Genomic DNA, 20,735 nt, shown 5'->3' on the forward strand with positions numbered 1-20,735 from the left:
AGGCCAATACGGTACCTCCTATCACCTAAGCTTCTTTTTCATACTAATCTTGCTAGATTCCTGAACCTTGGGATATAACCAACTTTGCCCCTTAGCACCTCCCATATTGTTCTTGGGTATTTCTTGTCTCCTGCTTCTTCGTACAAGACATACCATTACTTGAAAAACTGACTCAAGCATCACCCAGAAGCATGGAATAGAATTGATGTCAAGTACTATCCAATTAGGGGACACAGGTGGCGCTGTGGGTTAAACCACAGAGCCTAGGACTTGCCGATCAGAAGGTCGCCTGTTCAAATCCCCGTGACAGGGTGAGCTCCTGTTGTTCGGTCCCTGCTCCTGCCAACCTAGCAGTTCGAAAGCACGTCCAAGTGCAAGTAGATAAATAGGTACCGCTCTGGCGGGAAGGTAAACGGCGTTTCTGTGTGCTGCTCTGGTTCGCCAGAAGCGGCTAAGTCATGCTGGCCACATGACCCGGAAGCTGTACGCCGGCTCCCTCGGCCAATAAAGCGAAATGAGCGCCACAACCCCAGAGTTGGCCACAACTGGACCTAATGGTCAGGGGTCACTTTACTTTTACCTTTACTGTCCAATTGCCCACCACTGTCATACATTACATTCCTGCCACAATACTGCTTCCAAATACTCCTGTCACCCTACTCTTCTGCTCTCCCAACAACCCATATCTGAGCAGCAGTTTGCCAGCCTACGTTCCCAGACACAGCGGCGGAGGAAGGGGGGTGCGGTGGTGACGGTCCGCCCCAGGTGTCACCACTGAAGGGGGGGACAAAATGCTGGGCGGCACTCACAGCGTGGCCTGCAGAGTGCCCGAGCCAGGTGTCTCTCAGTGACACGGTGGCTTGGGCACCCGCAGGCTCTGCACTACCCCAAACGGTCCGCCCGCCTCCTCCCCCTCAGCTGTAGGACGGCTGAGTGGGAGGAGGCAGGCAGACTCCTTGGGGGCCCCCCGCAGAGTATCCTGTGCCAGCTTGCTCCACCCTGTGGGGCGGCTGGCCCCACCCCCAGGTGCAGGGCACATGCGCTGCCCCAGGTGCCTGATCGGCTTGCTCCTAGCTGCCCAGACACAGTCTTATTCCCCTCTGTCCCCAGGTACCCTATTATTTTTACTGCAACTCCTTGCAGAAGAAGCAACTGCAATGAGAAAGAAATGTCAACCCCTAGAAAGAAATGTCAACCCCTTAAGGAATTCTAGGTACTATGGCAAAGTTTCTAAACAGTGTGATGAGTAGACACACAAATTTCCTTTTCTCCTATTAATTTTGGGTCAAGTGTGAAAAATACAACTGTTAAAGTGAGTGTACAGTAAGCTTCTGTTACAACAACGTGACAGCATCAGTAAGAACATTAAACCGTGGTTTAGTGTTATGTAGATAAGCTGCAGTGAGCCAAAGCAAAGAGCTGGGCTTGTATGCTCCCCGCTCCCCTTTCCTCTTCCCATGTGGCAGAAGAAGGACTTTGGCAAAGATCAGTTTCACTTTCAGAGAGTGTCAGCTTGTTCTGTCATATGCACCAGGTTTTTAAGCATAACAGTTTGTTGTGAGCCAGAATTCCTTGTTCATATGACACAACAAGCCACCATTCTTTGGAAGTGACAGTAAATTTGTGGGAGAGGAGAGGAGTGGGAGCATATGAGCCCAATATGCTCAAGTTTTCTGCAGCTCACCTATATAGTTGGCTCATTATTACATGTGAACACAGACATTATGCATTTGTAAAAGCATCACTGTTTATAAACACGACAATTCTCCAGTGTTAAAACAATGCATTTCAAAGACATTTCCCATGAAGTAGTACCACACCACACAAATCGAATGGATGAGGACCTGGCATTTCAGGGACATTCAAAGCAATTTTATTTTTGACATAGAACAATTGAATATTATTAAATATATATTTACCTCGTCTAGCTTACCTGAAGCAATGCAATGAAAAGAAAAAAGGCATTAGCAGCTCTTCTGAACTGGGAATAGAGGAACCTCGGCAGGAATGTGATTAAGTTGTATTTTGCAGTGCTAAGAAACAGAGATTAAAACTGTATGTAGTTAAGAGATAGAGATAAAAATCACACAGCACCCTGTATTCAGAATGCACTAATCCATAAGATACCTTTCAGTACTGTGGAGACAGTATTATGGAACAGTCAATGCTCACAATGTACAATTATTTATTTTTCCTTTTGTGGTCACTGCTTAAAACTATTTTGCAGTTTCTCACAGTGCTTCAAATTGTATCCAAGAAAACTCAAAATGAGCCCCAGAACACAGCCATTTTCAGTGCCATATACATGCATAAGTTTTGCTGTGAATGTCATGGACACTTTTTAAAAAAAACTACATGGTGTATACTTCTAAAAAAATTAAATTAAAAATGCTCCACTAAGTCATATACCAAATACAAAACACAAAAATATTTGCATACTAGAGGTTGTGCCCCTGCTCACTCTACTCACCAACTACACCATCATTCCTCCGCTTTAACCTCCTAGAGTTTGCCCTTCTCACCCCATATAACTACCAAGTTCACTTTTCAACTTCCCAACCCCATTTTTGAAGCCACTTCTCCCTGCTGTTCTGCAGACCTACCGTATTTTTCGCTCCATAGGATGCACCTAGTTTTTTTTTGGGGGGGGAAATAAAGGAAAAAAAAAATTATTTCCCCCCCCAGGTGCGGGGGTGGGGCGGGGGAAGCCCGAGCTTCCCCCGAGCCCAGCCCCCAGAACAGGCTGCTATCCGTTAGCCGTGGGAGAGCCGTGCGGCTCTCCCACGGCTAGCGGAGCGCTGTGCGAAGCCCGAAGCTTGGGGCGTGCTGAGCTCAGCACACCCCAAGCTTCTGGGTGCAGGCAAGCTCTCCGCTAGCCGTGGGAGAGCTGCGTCTCCCACAGCTAGCGGATAGCTTCCTGAAGCCTGCATTCGCCCCATAAGACGCACACACATTTCCCCTTCATTTTTGGAGGGGAAAAAGTGTGTCCTATAGGGCGAAAAATACGGTACTTTGCAACATGTTCCCACCTCCTTATTGCCCTCCTGTTGTTCAACCCCCTTTTGCACACAGACCACTCCCATGGTAATCTCCTGCATCCTTCTGCACATAGCAACGACTTAGCACTCTTTTCACCTTCTGCCCAATTATGAAGCCACAATCCCCTCCTATTTGTCAGACCCTTTCATGCCTCTGCTTTCGTCTTCAACCAGTTCCCATGCCTCCTACTCCCTGCTTTTTTGCAACCACTTTTGCACATTCATTCCCTTCTCCCCCACTCCACTTTCCTCCTCTCTTTTCTCAACTCTCCCTTACGCGCACACACCACCTCCATTTCCATGGCTCCTCCTCTCTCCTATTCTGCAGCCACCTTTGCAAGTTTTAGCAAGGATATGTACCCAGGGGAGGTCTGTCCCATTTCACTGCCTGGGGCAAAGTGGGAAGGTGCCCCCGCTGCAAAGCCTTGGTTACTGGGGTTGTGTGGCTATGGAGGCTTTCGAGGAGATTTTGCAGAACTCCTGCAAAACCTCGAGGAACTCTCGCACCGCCTTGTAGGATCCTGCCACCATAGGTGGCTGCTTCAGCCCCCTTCATGTGCAGGCTGGCCCTGGTTGTACCCATTTCTGCTATAACAAACAAGCTAACACCAAAAGGCCTTTCAACAGGGCCTTTCCTAACTCCCTTCTCATTTTACTCAAACTTATATTTTAAAGTGCCACCCCATGCTTGCTGTATCCAAATTTCTGCCTCCTCCATTCCTCAGTTGCCTCATGTGAGAGAGATCAAGGATGCAGAGCCATCAAATATTCCAAAGTATTCTATGCAAACCTCTGCAGTAATTTAAAACCACTGTTTTTCTCGCAGTTTCCTCCATCCCTACTCAAACTGTTGTGTTGTTTTAAACCAGCACTTTCCCCCTCTGTGCTTCTCCCTTCTCACTCCTATTGCCACGTTTGTGCAATCTACCTTCCCTTCTGTTTCCCTCCCATGCCTTGACTTCATGCAAATCCAGGATCCTGATGCAGCATCTCAAATCCTTCTGTGGGAGCTGTGTGATAATAGCCTTATGTTTTTATGTGTATATGGAAGAAGAAATCCAGAATGTATTTCAAAATAAACTACACACAGTTGTTTAATCATGCGATATAATGTCATAACAACTTGTGCACATGTAATTCAAATTGTTCTTGGGCCTATGTGTTTATACTGAAGCCTCAAGGTGTTGTTGCTTCAGATAATGCTACTCTGCAATGTCCCAAGCTCTCATCTGAGGTAATTTTGCATAAGAAAGTCTATGGTACTTTCTCTCCATGGCTCTTCATCAAATGTTTGTTTTTAAATCTTTCATTCTATTTCCTTCAATATCCAGTAGATGGCGTTAGCATATTAGACACTACACTTTTGTTGTATGGAAAAAAACGGGATATTGTCCTCTCTCCTTTGAGCAGGTGTCCACAATATAACTTGCCAGCATGCCAGGAGCAAGTGTCCCAGCAGCCTTTCCTTCCCTTTTCCAAAGTGCATCTTTCTTCCAAGTCCTCTGTGCTTACCAAAGAACTCAAAGAAACAGTCTCGTCTCATATGTGGATGTTTGAAGTACATAGGAAATAGTGGGAGAATCCCCTGCTGTTTCTAACCTTCTCCAAACTGCTGCATAAGTGAGACAGGTCTTTGCTTCTTCCAGAGAGTTGCATGCCTAATGATATGAAGCTGGCACCCACTACAATAAGTTTTAAGTACCAACTTAAGGCTTGGTTATTTCAGCAAGCCTTCCTAGGAAAATGATTTATTTTTATAACCTTCTTGTTGAATGAATGAATAAATGATCTGACCAGTTTCACTAATACACCGCTGACTTTGGAAGCAGCTGCAATTAGGAAAAGCAGCACACCATTTCCTTCCACAACAGAGTTCTGCCCATCTCCATTGCATTTGTAGCTACTGTATAAAGCTACTGTTAGGGTTTGATCTATCCCACCTGAGGCCCAGGGAGCATGCACTCTCAATATCCTCCCATTGAGGATATTCCCCACTAGGGAAGCTATTAATAAATTAGCTGCACAAAATGCTCATCCCTCCCGCCCCAAAGCTACAATGAATGTTTGCGTTTTGAGAACAAGAGATGAAGGCATATCCAACAACAGGTCGGATCCGAAGCTTTGGCAATTTGAGCTCCATTTGCACAATGTGCCTCAGATTTGGAGATATTCTCCTACCCCATTGCATCTCCCTCAGCTAATACATTCTTCAAGTTCCTCTGATCCTCCAGAGAAACTTGGGAGAGGACATGGAGGTTGCAGGGAGGAACAGAGAATAGGAAAGATTCTTATAGGAATGGCTTTCTGGATCCCATCCAATATTTTTATAATGAATAATAACCGTTTCAGTTTAGCACTGGTGCCTGGGTACTAAAAACAAAAAATAGCAACATCAATCTCAAACACTCTAGAATTTATTGTAGCTTTGTTTGGAAAACATTAGGAATGTTCTTCTTTCAGGCATCAATTATTATTAACTTCCAGTTAACTGATTTAACTGCTAACATGAATCTCTTTTTACAAGTCCCCATTCAGAGTGAATTGACTTTCTCTAAGAGTAGGTAACATGTCCTGCCAGATTTTTCTTAACACTCCCATTTCTTTAAAACTGTACATAAATCGTGACAATATAAAATTGTAACTTAATAAAAACAAAATTAACAACTGCAAATTATAAAGAGGTTATAAGAGTTAGTTATAAATACCTGACGTGATTGTTACAAAATTTAGAGAATTGTGGTTGATTGATAAATATAGTTCTCACTTCTTCCTGATCAGCTAGTGAGGTCTTCTCTGAAACATCATCTGTCTTCTCATAGCCTGTAAAATATTAGCCACTTAATATACAATTAAACATATTTATAGCACAATGACCTACATAAAAACCACTGGGAGAACCAATCCAGAGGTTTGGGTTGCACCACCATTTATTTACATGCAAATGACATGCAGCTCTGCCTTATATCCCAGGAAGCTTTGGACTTAATGAATTGGTATCTGAAGGTAGTTTTGTTTTGGGTGAGAGAAAACAAGCTTATGATAATCCAGACAAGCCGATAGCACTATGGGCAAGAAACCTGATGTATCTGGATGGATGTGTGCTACCAGTCTTGGCACTATCTGTGAAAGCAGTACCGAGGAGTGCATTTTACCACATTGCAACCCTATCTAGAGAAGGCAGATCTAAACTGGGGGCTCATCCACATTTCCATTTGTCACATACTTTCAAGTCACGGGTTGAGAGGTGGTGGGGTGTTTTTTTTGTCCTGTTGCAAAGCCACTGCAGAATCTGAACAAACATCAATCAGGGTGTTTGCAGATTAATGTCTGCTCAGATTCAGCAGTAAACAATGGGTTTTCCTAGGAAAAGTGGCAGGACAAAAGAACCTCTTGGACCCATGACTTGAAATCACGAGACAAACGGAAGTGTGGCTATGCCCTTGGTTACCCATGTACTAGTGACATCCAGACTAGACTACTGTAATGTGTTTTATTAGACTAATGTGATCTGCATTTTAAAAGGGTCCAGAAATATTAACTGGAACAAAATGTGGCTGCTCAGATGTTGGTGGAGCATGTCAGAGCATGTGATGTGGCTCTTGCATAAATAGCACTGGTTGACAGTATGTTTCTGAAGTGCGATACAACTTTAAAACAGCCCCCCCCCATTCAAACCCAGCCCACCTCTAGTTTCAGCTTCACCCAGATTCTTGCCTTGCCATTCCCAAGACATTACCCAAAGACTCCCCTAATTTTTATTTGGGACATCTCAATGATTTCCCCTCCCACATTTCAGATTACTGCATCATTTATACTTAATCATTAAAAGCTCACAAATCAAGTTCTGAGAGCATTATTTAAGCTTTCACTCCCTACTTGTCAGCATCCAGAGGCATCTGGCTGGCAATGGTTGGAAAAAGAATGAAGGAGATTTTATTAAATGGAGAAATTCTGGTATTCATATCCCTTCTTATGGCTTGCCTCATTCTTTAGCTTTTAAAGTGCTACCAGACTACCACTTCCATTATTATCAATGGGAAACACATTCCGTTATTTTCAATGGAAAATACAAACACTCACCTAGACAGATCTATAGATCAGATTTGGTATAGGAAAACCAGTTACATAAGTGAGTCACCCTCACATAACCTCAATGATGCCAATGATATCACATAACCTCAATGATGCCATCAGGCACATATTGAGCAGTACTTTCTTTTCCCCTAGGAAAAAGGTTGCTGGTACTCATCATGATCCTCTTCCCACTCTTTTCTCTCTCACACACTTTCTCCTGTTCCCCCTCAATTAATTAAAGCCCCACTTTGCACACCCCTTCCCCTTCTTCAACTTCCTCTCCAACTTGACCCCATCTGCTCTTCAAACCCACCCAGCATCCCGCCCTCCCTTCTCCTTCCTTCCACTCCTCCCAGCCACCAGCCACACCATTTGTGCTCTTCCCTATGACTTGCCCTAGCCACAGCATGGAGGACAGCATGGCTAGCAGCAGAGGCTGCTGCCTCCTCTTTCTTTCTTTCTTTCTTTCTTTCTTTCTTTCTTTCTTTCCCTCCCTCCCTCCCTCCCTCCCTCCCTCCCCTCTTCCTCTTGAGGTCATGGAAAGAGCAGAGACAAAAGGCAAGCAGGCCTTGTGCTCACCCAGCCACTTGTGGTGCAGTGAGGCAGCAGCATAGCAGCACCTTCAGGGGGAGAGCATGCATTGTAGGGAGCCGAGGGGGAACGGTGCAACCTGTTGACTGAGAGTGTCAACTGCAGCATCAAACAAGGGCATCCTTTTCCTCACTGCTGCCTCAGCCTCCTGATTTTCACAATCTCCCTCTTAGCCACAGTTGCTTGCATGTTCTCTCCACCGTCCAATTATCTTATTGCAAGATTTGCTGGGGGGTGGGGAATTGTGCCGGTACTGTGATACCATTGAGTATCACTAGAAAAAAGCACTGAACACACAGAGGTTTCTAAGAGTGCTTCACGGTCCATTCCTACTGCCCCCATCATCCTACACTTATTTATGGGCTTTGGAGGACATCTTCCACACCAGCATAGAGGCAACAGGTACACACACCTCAGTTTCTGAGCATGCACCAGCTGAAAAGCCTCAGGAAAGTCTAGGGTTCTTTTGGACCTTTTCAACACCCTTATGCACTGGTTTTAACTCTATGTCTAAAACGGGATCAAAAGAATGAATCTCCCCATTCCACTAAAAAATACAGGGGGGGAATGGAATTCATCTACAGCTGTAGCAGAGAATTAAAACCCCAATTTGAACTGAGGGAATGTTGGCCTTGCAGATTTTTGTAAGAATTCCAATAATAAAGTACTACTCCCTCTCAAAGTTAGTTCCAAGATGCTGCTTTAGCAGAAAGATTTCAAGGACAAGCCTTCCAGGAAATTCTTGATATCAGTATCCCTCTCCCCCAAGAAATTAAGCAGTGGTTTGGTTCATTGTCATTCTTTATCAACTGAACAATTATACAGAATGAAATGTTTGGCATCAAGAGACAGTTAAGAGGGCTTATCTAACTGAGTAAACGTTTGAAGATTTTCTCCTTTAAAGATACTGCCATTGTCATATAAGGACTTAAGAAATACTAGAAATATTTCGTAATTCTAATGAGTAAATCCAAATAAGGGAAGGGATGGTGGGGTGGTGAAGAGTAAAGAGCAGGAAAGTTCAATATTGTTATTATTCCATGCTCTGTTTTTTAAACAATGTAGAGACACTGTATATATAGCTTGTTTGGTCACGAATCACAAAGCCATAGTCTTGTAAAAGTAACATTTGTTTCAATGAAACTAATACACATTGCATTTTCTGTTGTTAATATATGGAGGGTTCTGCCAAGTATCAGTTCTACAAGAGTAGACTCATTTTAAAAAATGTAAACTTATTTAAGTCATTTTAATTCTCCTTTGAAATGTGAGTATTGTGCATTCTAATCATTTATATTCTGTTTTAAGCATGTTTCTTGAAAATATGGGGTAGATTATGTTGATAAAGTTATTGAGGCTCAGTTCCAGGTTTAGCTTCTGCAACAGAAAAATATACATTTGGCCTCTGCAATACAATACTATTTACAAAGCTTTTCTGCATTAATTTTTCTTCATTGTTCCTCACATTACAAATTGCATTCTTTGATTGACTCTATGCACATAAAGGCCTTGTAAGCCTCTAACGAGTAAGTTATAGTAATCAGAATAAAATTACTAACATAAAGTATTATCTGTCTTAATTCTGTACAAAATTAGACGAGGGAAGTACAGTAGTTGTTAACTGTAGCCAGATCAGTTTCTTTACATATCTGTAAAAATTCTTTCTCTATCCAGGTTAATGTTTGAAATGTTAATATTTTGAAGATATCATGACAAATTATTTATAATTTATCACAGCCTCAAATGTAAAATATATAAGCTCTGATCCACTTAGTTGCCAGACGTGGCGAAGGGGCTTGAAGAACTCAGAGAAGCTATGAACTACGCCGAGCAGGGCAACAACAATGTATCCCTAGCTGCAACAAGAACAGTGTGTGCTAATAGGCAATGTACTTGGGTTTCTACTTCCCAATGCGTACACAGAACCCTCTTTAAAAACCAGTAGCCATATCTATCAGCTGTTTGGGAGAGGGAGTTGGATTTAATTCTGCCAACTCATCAGCATGATCACTGTTTTTTTTGTAGAGGGTTCCAGGCACGCTGCACATGCGCTGTGAGACTGCAGCCGATCAGCAACCTTATGTAAGTTATCCGTTGCTGAACCATAACATTTTTGACAACAGGTTTATATTAAAATGAGCTTTCTGCACATATAAAAGTAGTGATCTTGAGATGCAGAATGAAGTCAACGAGGCATTCAAAGGAGGTGTCGAGAGTAATGGGAGATTTCAATTACCTTCACACAGATTTGAGTAAATGCATATTACAGTTGTGACAAAGAGGTAAAATTTCTAGGGACTCAAAATCAAGGGTGGAAAAACCTGTGGCTCTTCAGATGTTGCTGAACTCCCAACTTCCATCAGCTTCAATCAGCATATCCAGTGCTAGGGGGTGATGTGAGTTGTAGTCCAGCAACAGGGCATAGGTTCCCCATATGTTTCTTAAATGACTAAACCCTGGATTTGTTGCTCATGGAACTGACCACAGGGATACTGACCCCGGACTTACCGTATTTTTCGCACCATAGGATGCACCGGACAATAGGACGCACCTTGTTTTAGAGGGGGGAGAACAAGGGAAAAAAATTCTTCCGCTCTCTGCCCAGCACCCCTTCAGCGAAGCGGCAGGAGGCGCTGCGCAGAGAATGAGAGAATTTCCCCCCTCTTGTTTTCCCGCTCTAAAACAAGGTGCCGTTTAAGGTGCGTTCAGGCGGCTACCTTGGAAGCCTGGAGAGCGAGAGGGGTCGGTGTGCACCGACCCCTCTCACTCTCCAGGCTTCAGGTTCCTTTCGACCTGCTCTTTGGGGCTGGCGGGGGGAAGCCCACCACCAGCCCCAAAGAGCAGGTCAGGGAGCAGCGGAAAGGCGCAGCGGAGAGGCTGCTGACATAGCCGCGCGTCACCTCTCCAGCCGGGAGAGAGTAAGCCGGGCTTCTTTAGCCCCACGCGCGCTCTCCAAGCTGGAGAGGTGGCGCGCGGCTATAGAGGCTCCTGCCATAGTCGCGCGTCACCTCTCCAGCCGGGAGAGGGTCGCGGGGGGCTTCTTTAGCCCCGCGCGCGCTCTCCCAGCTAGAGAGGTGGCGCGTGGCTATGGAGGCTCCTGCCATAGCCGCGCGTCACCTCTCCAGCCGGGAGAGGGTCGCGGGGGGCTGCTTTAGCCCCGCACACGCTTTCCCGGCTGGAGAGGTGACGCGCAGCTATGGAGGCTCCTGCCATAGCTGCGCGTTACCTCTCCAGCCGGGAGAGGGTAGCGGGGCTATGGCGTCTTCGCTCCATAGGACGCACACACACTTCCCCTTCATTTTTGAAGGGGAAAAAGTGCGTCCTATAGAGCGAAAAATACGGTAATCCTAAATGGCACAAATTAGAAACAGTGACTACAGTGGTATCAAATTTAACTTATAGTAAAGTGGGAAGAAGTAAGGGGATTGGTGAAAAGGAAGCTGAAAAGGAAATTGAACATACTTATTTAGATATTATTTATTTAAATCTCTCTAGAACACCTGCAGTTACTCAAAACCACCATATTAGATGCTCTGCTAAAATGTACATCACAGATCGCGACAGGTCCCATCAAGTCAAGGAGGTTCCCATCTCATCTCCTTGCTTAACAAGCCTAAATGATTGCCCAATTGAGGAAAACAAAAAGGAACGCAGATTTGTATTAAAGAAATGCAAGAAAGCAATGACGAAGGCAAATATATATATATATATATATATATATATATATATATATATATATGAATGAAGAGCATATTGCTAAAGACCAACAATAAAAAAAAATCTTAATATATCAGAGGCAGGAAACTGGATAAGGAAGCAGTTGAACTGTTGAATCCAAAGGGTGTGAAAATTGTTCTAAAGGAGATTAGAGAGATTACATCAGTCCTCACTGCAGAAAATGTAGGGCAGATACTTATACAGGAATGGACATTTTCAGGAAGGAAGGAACTGAAGAAGTACAAGCAAGAGAGTGTCATTGTGCTTATGTTCTGCTTGTGGGCTTCCTGTAGGCATCTGAGTGGAAACAGAACAGTGAATTAGATGGGCCTACGGTCTGATCTAACAGGGCTGCTCTTACGTTCTTATGACACACCTACCCATTAGCTATTAAACAGCATAAAAAGCCTCATGATTCACTAGTACTGTAGATAAGAAAATGTACATAAGAACATAATTCAAGGTCCATCATTTTGTTTCCAACTCAGCCAAGTACCAAAAAAAGCTAACAAGCAGGAAATGAAAATGGTAGTTATGTTCTACTGTTCATTTCCAGCATCTGCTAGGAGGCTCAGGTTAGCTGTTATGGATAAAAGCAGCTGACAGACCCAACAGGAAGGGTAATGTCAGCAATATTACACATTCCAGTCAATAGATAAGCAATTTTACACTCTTCATGAATCCAATTGTGCCCTGGTATCTTGTTAGTTTTTAAAACTATTAATTGGTTCTAAAATTTCACCATTTGCTACTTCTCTTTGGTGGTCCTTCAGCAGCACTCTCTGAAAAAATATTTTTAGATTTTGGCATATTTTCAGGAAAATAATTTAGTTTCACTCCTATTTCCCTTCAGCACCCCCTTTCATCTGCACCATTCAGGAAGCCTCTAGATTTTTGTTTTTAAGTATTTAAATGTTTAGTAACTTTTATATTTTCAGAAATTTGCTCATTTCCTTATTGTCAATTTACATTTGTTTTTCTGGATTTTGTACCCTTTTTATATGGAAACTTTGTTACCCTTCGATTCTGCTATGTAGCCATGCTGGAATGTTTCCCCTAATCTGTGAAACTATATAGGAATATAAAATAAAGTCGATTTTATATTCCTAGATCTCACTGCCACTCATGTTAGCAGTTACCATCATTGCTGCAGACTATTTTATTTGCCTCCATATTTACGTGTATCTTGGAAATTATTTGTTCCCTGTTTCAGTTGTTACTACCGTTCTGCTAATTCACAATCACTTCGTGTATCTAATAAAATAGGTTCTAGCCATTTAAACCACATTAATATGTTGGTCTTTAAGGTGGTACAAGTTCTGTGTTGGCATTGGTACAACTAGAAATAATCATTAAAGCTTTCCCAACACCAGACTTCCTCAAATTTGAAAAAAGGGAGACAATATTGAACACATAACTTTTGGGGATTCAATTCAAATGTAGATAAATTCTCTGTGCAAAATATTCTTGTTAACATTGTTTGGCTTAGCCACCAATAAAACTTTTTAAACCTTTATTTATATAACTTCACAAGACATTGTCAATAAATAATTTATCATACAGAGTCTTGGTTTCCCTAATGTTTTAGTAACAATCTAACACAATAGCTGCATTCAGGCATAATGCCAAAGCATACATGCACATGTAGCAAATTATGATCTGCTCACACCATAATTTGCCAGCAAAACAAGATCAAACCCTATTTTATAAACAAACCATGGTTTGATATCTTTCCATGCAAGAGCAAACTGTTGGTTTCCTGAGAAATGTTAAGTTCTTCAGAAAATCACACCATAGGAGGAAAAGAGGAGGGGGGGAGGGAGGAGGAAGCCCAAGACTTGTCACTGCTCATTCATATAACACCAAACAGTGGTTTGGAATAACATCTTAATGCAGCTAGTATTAGGTGCACTTAAGTTAACTGCAACCAATGAGGTTCAATATAAATTGTTGGAGTATGGATTTGCATCCCTTTGCTAGCTAGCTATATTGAACACACTTTCATACAAACAAATGAAATACTTAATATTAACCATGTGTAGTCTCCTGACTGTCTTAAGACTCATTCAAAGCCAGATGTTTCTGGTCTTACTTGCTGAAAGAGTTACAGCATGTTTGAGTCTATAAAACACACATAGTTTATTTGCAACAATCAAATATTATTTTAGTTGAGAATATATTATTCCATCTAGTCTTGCAAAAGCCATTGTTGTGAAAAATATTGTGTTTCTTGAATGTATGGATCTTGGATGAAGAAAAAATTATGAAGAACAAGAAACACATCCTAGTATATTTAACTTACATCTTCACAATGGCAGGATTGTGGAGACCTTAGTACAGGAGTGAACATTACAGGGCATACAAAATTCTGAATATATCTGATTATAAGAGATAAAAATGTTCTATTATTTCATCATTTAAATACTATTCTCCCTAACAAATGAAAACCACAACTCAACATAGAGGTGGTTTTGTTGGAAAAGGAGTATAGGAATATGATCTCTTATAACCCAGGGATCCTCAGACTGTCCAACTCACATCCCAGGCCTTCCTCACGCAAGTGTTTACATGCAAATAGGCATAAAGACAGAGATTATGTGTTAAAATAAAGAGCTGAATAGAAAAATAAAGATTAGCCATTTTTTACAGACATATATATGAAATGACAAAATCACACAAGTCAGCTTTCAAGTTATAAATTAAAATTACAAATGTGAGCTTGCAGGAAACTACTCTGAACATTTTCTGCTGACTAGCATCATTACATATTAACACGAGGAAGTGGTGAGAGCGTTCATAGCTCTATCGTTAGGGAAACAGTTAAGTTTTAAGGAAACAGTTCAATTTCTATCCCAAATATATATAAGCTTTTTGTTTTCACCAATTACTGAATGGAAAAGGATATGAGGCTGATATCAGGTAGCTATGTTATTTGCTTCACTGCTTCGTTTGAAAAACTCAAAAGAACATATAAGGTGGTTTCATAGTTTTGTCATTCATGCACTGACAAGGTCCAATCTTTTTTAGTTTTATCACTGTAACAGGATTAGGAATTCCAAGGCCAATCATTAGCCCTGCAGGGAACACAAAGCTGTGCAAAATACTGAAACTGAACCATCTGAATATTAGACTCCTGATTACTCTTCCTATAGATTCTGAGATTTTACCAGACATACTCTATGTTTTAAGTCAAAGTTTATTTCCATAGTCATAAGAATAAAACCCTTTTGTTTTTTAAAGTGTTTTTTAAAATATCTCTGAGTATAAAGAACATAAAAACCACTAGAGATGGTATATAATGTTGTCAGCCCACCCTTACTTTTCAACATTTACATTAATAATGTAGTCAAATAATTCTGCAATCCTGATTTCACACATACACTCCCCAATTCAGATTTATAAAGTACTGATTGTTCTATATGTTGATAATATGGCATTATTCTGTTACTTTAGTTAAAAAAAGAATATTGAAAAGGTTTTAGGAGTACCGTTTACAACTGTCAAATTATAAATTATTGCAAAACTGAAGTTCTGTGTTTTGGCAGGCACTCAAAAACAACATTTGAAAAAAGCAAATTTAACCCACCCTTTACTGTTAATATATTGATATTTGTTTTAGCCAATCCATCTTACTGAAAATAGATTTTGTTTCCTCAAAACTGTTTGATGCAGAGTTCTTAGGCCATAATATAAAGACAGCAGAGTCTGGTTGGTTTGAATATTTTTGGAAGAACACTTCTGACTATATGCAACAGAGGTTTGTGGCTTGGGAGGCAATAAAATTTTGGAAATGTTACAGAATCATTTCCCAATAGCCTTATTAGCCCTGTCTCCAATGACTCCTAAACCACACCCACACCCACACCCCACAAACCTTACTGGCTTGAATTTTGTTTTAGAAACAGTTTTACTGTAACAAACAAGGAAGTTGGCTTTCAGAACAACAGCAGAAAGTTCTAGCATCTCATGGCTCACTCACATAGCACCTTGTTTTTATCAGGGGTTAGCTGCATAACTGATATCTGTGAAAATTCAAAGACTAGGGACAAGATATACTACTTATGGAAAGAAACACTTTCAGATTATTTCTTGTTCCACCCTAAACTTCTACTATAGGAATTATGCTCAGTCATGCTCTCTTGGCTGAAAACAATCTGCCTGAGTGACTTCTGTGATCCTCCTTTGATGTGGATGGCAGAAAATTATTCTATTCCATTTGAGAGCACACTTTTATTTCCCATTCCTTCCAATGAGCATGACTAATTCAAGTGATTGATAAGTTCAGGAGAAAGCAGACTTTGTGGGCCTCATTGCTGGAGAGTGAAATAGTATCAAGGAAAGAAATAGGATCCTTGGGGAGGAAGGACAGGATATAAATATAATAATAAATACCTAATTTTATTTTTTGCTTCCAAAATAGAATTCTTAAAACTGAGAAATTAAAATTGTTGTTGTTTAATTGGGACCTTAGCTTCCTTTCACTGCTGAATGGCCAAGTCAAGGCAATATATTATTTGTGAATACGGTTTCTAAATATGTCATCCAGTCATGCTTGCAAAAATGAAAGGGAAAGCTGGCAGTCATTCATTCAAATTTATATCTTCCAGTGTTATTATTACAGTCATACTTCGGGTTGAAGTAGCTTTGGGTTGAGCGTTTTTGGGTTGCACTCTGCGGTGACCCGGAAGTAATGGAACATTACTTCTGGGTTTCGCCGCTTGCGCATGCGCTCAAAATGACGTCACGCGCATGCGTGGAAGTGGCAAATCGAGATCCACACACGCGCGGGTTGCGTTCGCTTCAGGATGTGAACGGGGCTCCGGAACGGATCCCGTTCGCATCCAGAGGTACCACTGTATTTCAAAAAAATTATACGCTGCTTGATTGTAAAAAAAATCAAAAATCAAAGGGGTTAACAAAAAGATAAAACATCAGGAGAAATTTACAATACATTAAAACATGCATATTAAAATTCACATCAGCTTTTCTAAAATAGCTCCCACTGGCATTATTATTATTATTTCTTCTATATCTTACCCTTTATCTGGTAAGTCCATATAAACTAACATGGGGATACTAACTACATTTAGTAATATAAAGCAATTATTATAGCCACTGCAGAAATTGTTTTGATATTCATATAACTGCCAAATAATGTGTTAGTTTTTACATTAAGTCCAGTAAACCAATGCTCCTCTATTGTACTATTACTCCAATACACTGGTTCATTATTCATCTTACCAAGTGGCTCATGAATCCCAACAGATCTTCAAATATTAATGTCCAAAATTTTCAGCCAAGTTTCTTACTTCATATTTCCCCATCCATTTTATAAACTGATTCACATAGTTCCAATATGAAAAGTTAAGCAATACTGCTTGTGCCTGCTTTTATCTGATTAGTGCTAAAGAGTATACAATTCTTCTATGCAAAAATGTGAGACAACTTGTACTGAAACAGAGCATGACACAAGCCTTCGTGCCAATATTGTGTAAGCATTCAAGATATGGAAATACGATACAAAAGTTGTGGAGCTATGAGTAATGCTATACTAAAGATGTAAACACATCATTGAATGAATGACTACCAGGGCTCCCTTTTATTTTTGCGTCTGTAACTGCATGCAAGAGTACAAACAAAGCAAAAATCCAAGCAAACAAAAAAATTACTTTCATTTACAGGTTTCAGTTTATTATTTTTATTACCAAACATTGAGACTTAATGTGTGAAGTTTTGTCTCTCTTGCTACATATTAGATAAATAAAAATAAATAAGCAAATGAATGAAACCTTAAAATCATCTTCAAAAATTACAAAAAGTGGACTTGCATGCTGAATTAGAGAGGAGACATGATTTGAACATTTTGAAATAACTTTAGTTGCTACTATTATGGAACTTATGGGTAAAATGCGAATCTAAATCCTATAAAGTAGGATGTCCAATTTATGGGCCAATGAGGAACTATGGGATAGGTTAAATTATTGAGAAATCATCCCCATAGTGCAATGGTATGAGACTTCTGAGCTTCAGGGAAAGATGAGTAGCTTCCTTTGCATCTAGCCCTGAGCTTCAGCAGTTTGGTGCTGTAATGCAACTGCCCTATAGTACTGACTGAGGTTTAGGAATAGATGAGCAGAAAGCTCCCCATCTACCCCAAAGCTAACTGAACGGAAGCAGGTGTTTTTTCTCCCCGCCTTCCTCTGCTGTACTAAAGAGCTGGTGAAGGAGAGTTGGGGTTGAGAGGTGTAACCTCAGTGCACACATCCCTATTTTTACAAGACACTTTAAACGGTTAGGAGTTCTGCCTCCAAGTCTATAAAATCGGCCTCCTTGTACTCTATTAACTTCAAAAGGATCAGTGTCTTTAAAAACTCATACTGGTAAGGAGAGGGAATCATGGCTGAGTGATGCTCTTTGTGAGATATACATTCCAAAACTCACCCTGCTTCAGGATATTACAGGATACTATAAACTATTGAGGGTTTGAGCAGGCCAAACCCCCCCCCGCCCCGTTGCTCAACTGCCACCAACATTTTGAAGCCCCTGAAGGACAATGAGCACACCCAGTTCTCTTTGGACTTTCCCCCCCTTTAAAAAAACAACAAAGCACTAACGCATTTTTCCCTGCATTGCTTGGAAATCCCGGAATATGTAGAAATGTCATCTTTGCCTGTGGATTTCATGGACCATGTATAAGACCATCAACAGTTGACTGTAAGGTTGTGTAATGACAGGGGTGCAAACTTGAATAAAATACTGGAGGGGCAGGTAAGTCCCACTCCGCATAATCAATCACATGACACAGCACACACACATCATTTGAATGGCAATGCCCATTAATTTGGGAGTGAGTGCACTGGCCCCCTAAAACACTGATTGGGGGAGGGGGCAAAGGGACCTCAGTCCCTACAGTTGACTCCTAAACGTATTGACGAGAATGATTTTATTATTTCTATCCCTGCCACAGTAGGAACATGAAATAGCAATTCTCTCCTCCCTCAGCCTGATGATCACAAAACATACAGCAAACAACAAAAGCTGTGGAATATCCACTGTCTATGCTTCCATTGTGTCAGGTATGCTGACTATTTTCTGGATTTTTTTGGGGGGGGGTGAGGGGAGGACAGTCAAACGACAGTCAGATGAACGCAAGCGAGATGCAGAGGAACAGACTCGGAGATGGGGAGGATGGTCCAGACTGTATACCTCGAACAAAGGAGAGTGGAAACGCGGCAGCATCTCAGCTGGTAGAGTACGAGACTCTTAATCCCAGGGTCGTGGGTTCAAACCCCCCCCCATTGCAGGAGGTTGGACTAGATGACCCTCAGGGCTCCCTTCCAACTCATGGACCAGAGCACGCCAGGCACTCCTGTCTTCCACTGCCTCCCGCAGTTTGGTCAAACTCATGCTGGTAGCTTCGACAACACTGTCCAACCATCTCATCCTCTGCCATCCCCTTCTCCTTGTGCCCTCCATCTTTCCCAACATCAGGGTCTTTTCCAGGGAGTCTTCTCTTCTCATGAGGTGCCCAAAGTATTGGAGCCTCAGCTTCAGGATCTGTCCTTCCAGTGAGCACTCAGGGCTGATTTCCTTCAGAATGGGGATCGGTTTGATCTTCTTGCAGTCCATGGGACTATCAAGAGTCTCCTCCAGCACCATAATTCAAAAGCATCGATTCTTCGGCGATCAGCCTTCTTTATGGTCCAGCTCTCACTTCCATACATCACTACTGGGAAAACCATAGCTTTAACTATACGGATCTTTGTTGGCAAGGTGATGTGGCTGTAGTTCTAGAATTAAACTGGTTTGTGTGGGTGTGGGATGGGGTGCTAGGTAGAAAAGGATCTTCCCTTTCCCTTTCATAGGAGCCAACTCCTAGGGGCTGGGGTCCCTTCAGCCCTTCCCCCAATAAAACATTTGAGGGGGGTTGGGCCCCCTCAAAGTTGGTGGACACTGTCATTCAAATGGTGTGTGAGTGAGATTGATTATGTGGGGCGGAGCTTACCTTTGCCCCCACCCCCTATATTTTATTCAAGTTGGCACCCCTTGCTCCCTTTCTATAACATTTCTTCTACTGACAGGAATGGGGTGAAATATATGTGGGTAAAACCAGAAGGGCGCAGGTGACCCGGGGGGGTGAGGGGGGTTATGTCTTTTGCTACCTCCTTGCTCGCCCAGGCGCCACCGTGAGGGGCGCTTCTGGGGAAGGCGGGGAAATACAGAGGGCGCCTTCCTCCGAAAACGGAAGAAAAGAGCAGCAAAAAGGGGGGCGTGGGACGAGGGGCTGCCGAGGAATCCCTTCCCCATTAGCACGACAGGCTCCCTTATTGAATGTACTCGGGATGTTTGGGTCTGTAAAATGACAAGGTAGCAGCCAAGGGTCGGGGCCACGAGGACTCCCTCCCTCCCGCTTCCCTCCCTCCTCACACGCAGAAAAAGCCGCCGGAGCAGCCCCACTCACCCTCCGCCCTGAACCGCAGCTCGGACACGGTTTTCTGCACGACGGGCATCGCGCCTCAGGCGTCCTCTCAGGGCGAGCGAGCCAACAACCCTGCCCGCCTGCCTGCCTCCGACTCGGGTCTTCCTTCTTCTCCCTCACAAAAGCTCCCTCACGGTTCCGTCCTTTCGCCTTGCGCAAAAAAAAAAAAAAAAAAAAAGAAGCGAGAGGGGGGAAAAACAAAACAAAACACCACCGTTTTGGGGGAATTAAAAAAAGGGAGATATTGGGGGTAGGGGGGAGGAGATCTCTTGTGACACCAGAGACACCAGAGCGACGCCTGCAGTCGCGAGAGCTCCGCGAACATGCGCGACGACACCCCTCTCGCGCCCGCCGCTCGGGCCAACTGACAGCGGGCGCGCGACGCTCACTCTCTCGCTGCTGCTGCTCCTGCCCCCCCCAGCCGCCCTGGAACGTACCAACTGGCGTTCCGCGGGAGGTGGCTCTTGTTCATCCCCTCCCTCCTGACAACACCAGGCCCGCGTCAGGCGCCGCTTCATCCACGGATGAAGGCCTGGCTTCCATTCCCGGCAGATCGAAACGGGGTGGGGGGCGGCTTGACTCGTTCGCGCCTTTCGTGCCAGCCTCTCTCTGATCGCCCCCCCCCAAACTGGGTAAGAATGGAACGAGCCGCGTCTTGGGGCGGACCCCTTCGCTTGACAATAGCAGGAGGAGGAGGAGGAGGAGGAGGAGAGGAAAGGGGCTGGTTGTGCATTTCAGTGCAGGAAGCATCTGTCCAACGTAGAACTCGAACCCACGACCCGGAGATTTAAGCGTCTCGTGCTCTACCGACTGAGCACAGGTCCTGTCCACTTTTG

General features: G+C 42.8%; 1 protein-coding gene across 3 annotated transcripts in view; it reads right to left on the minus strand.

Moving 5' to 3' along the window:
• ATP8A1 (ATPase phospholipid transporting 8A1) overlaps positions 1–20,061 on the minus strand; it is a 71,780-nt gene extending 51,719 nt beyond the window's left edge. For 2 of the 3 annotated variants that reach the window (XM_053402833.1, XM_053402832.1), the window contains exons 1-3: positions 19,882–20,061; positions 5,744–5,858; positions 1,934–2,033 (exon numbers count right to left, since the gene is read on the minus strand). In XM_053402833.1, coding sequence (XP_053258808.1) covers positions 1,934–2,033; positions 5,744–5,858; positions 19,882–19,930 — 264 coding nt within the window. In that variant the 5' untranslated portion in view covers positions 19,931–20,061. The remainder of the gene's footprint in view (positions 1–1,933; positions 2,034–5,743; positions 5,859–19,881) is intronic. The other variant, XM_053402831.1, reaches the window with a different exon arrangement.
• Positions 20,062–20,735: the final 674 nt, after the last annotated feature.

This window comes from Podarcis raffonei, chromosome 9 (genome assembly GCF_027172205.1).
Source record: "Podarcis raffonei isolate rPodRaf1 chromosome 9, rPodRaf1.pri, whole genome shotgun sequence".
Taxonomy (NCBI): Eukaryota; Metazoa; Chordata; class Lepidosauria; order Squamata; family Lacertidae; genus Podarcis; species Podarcis raffonei.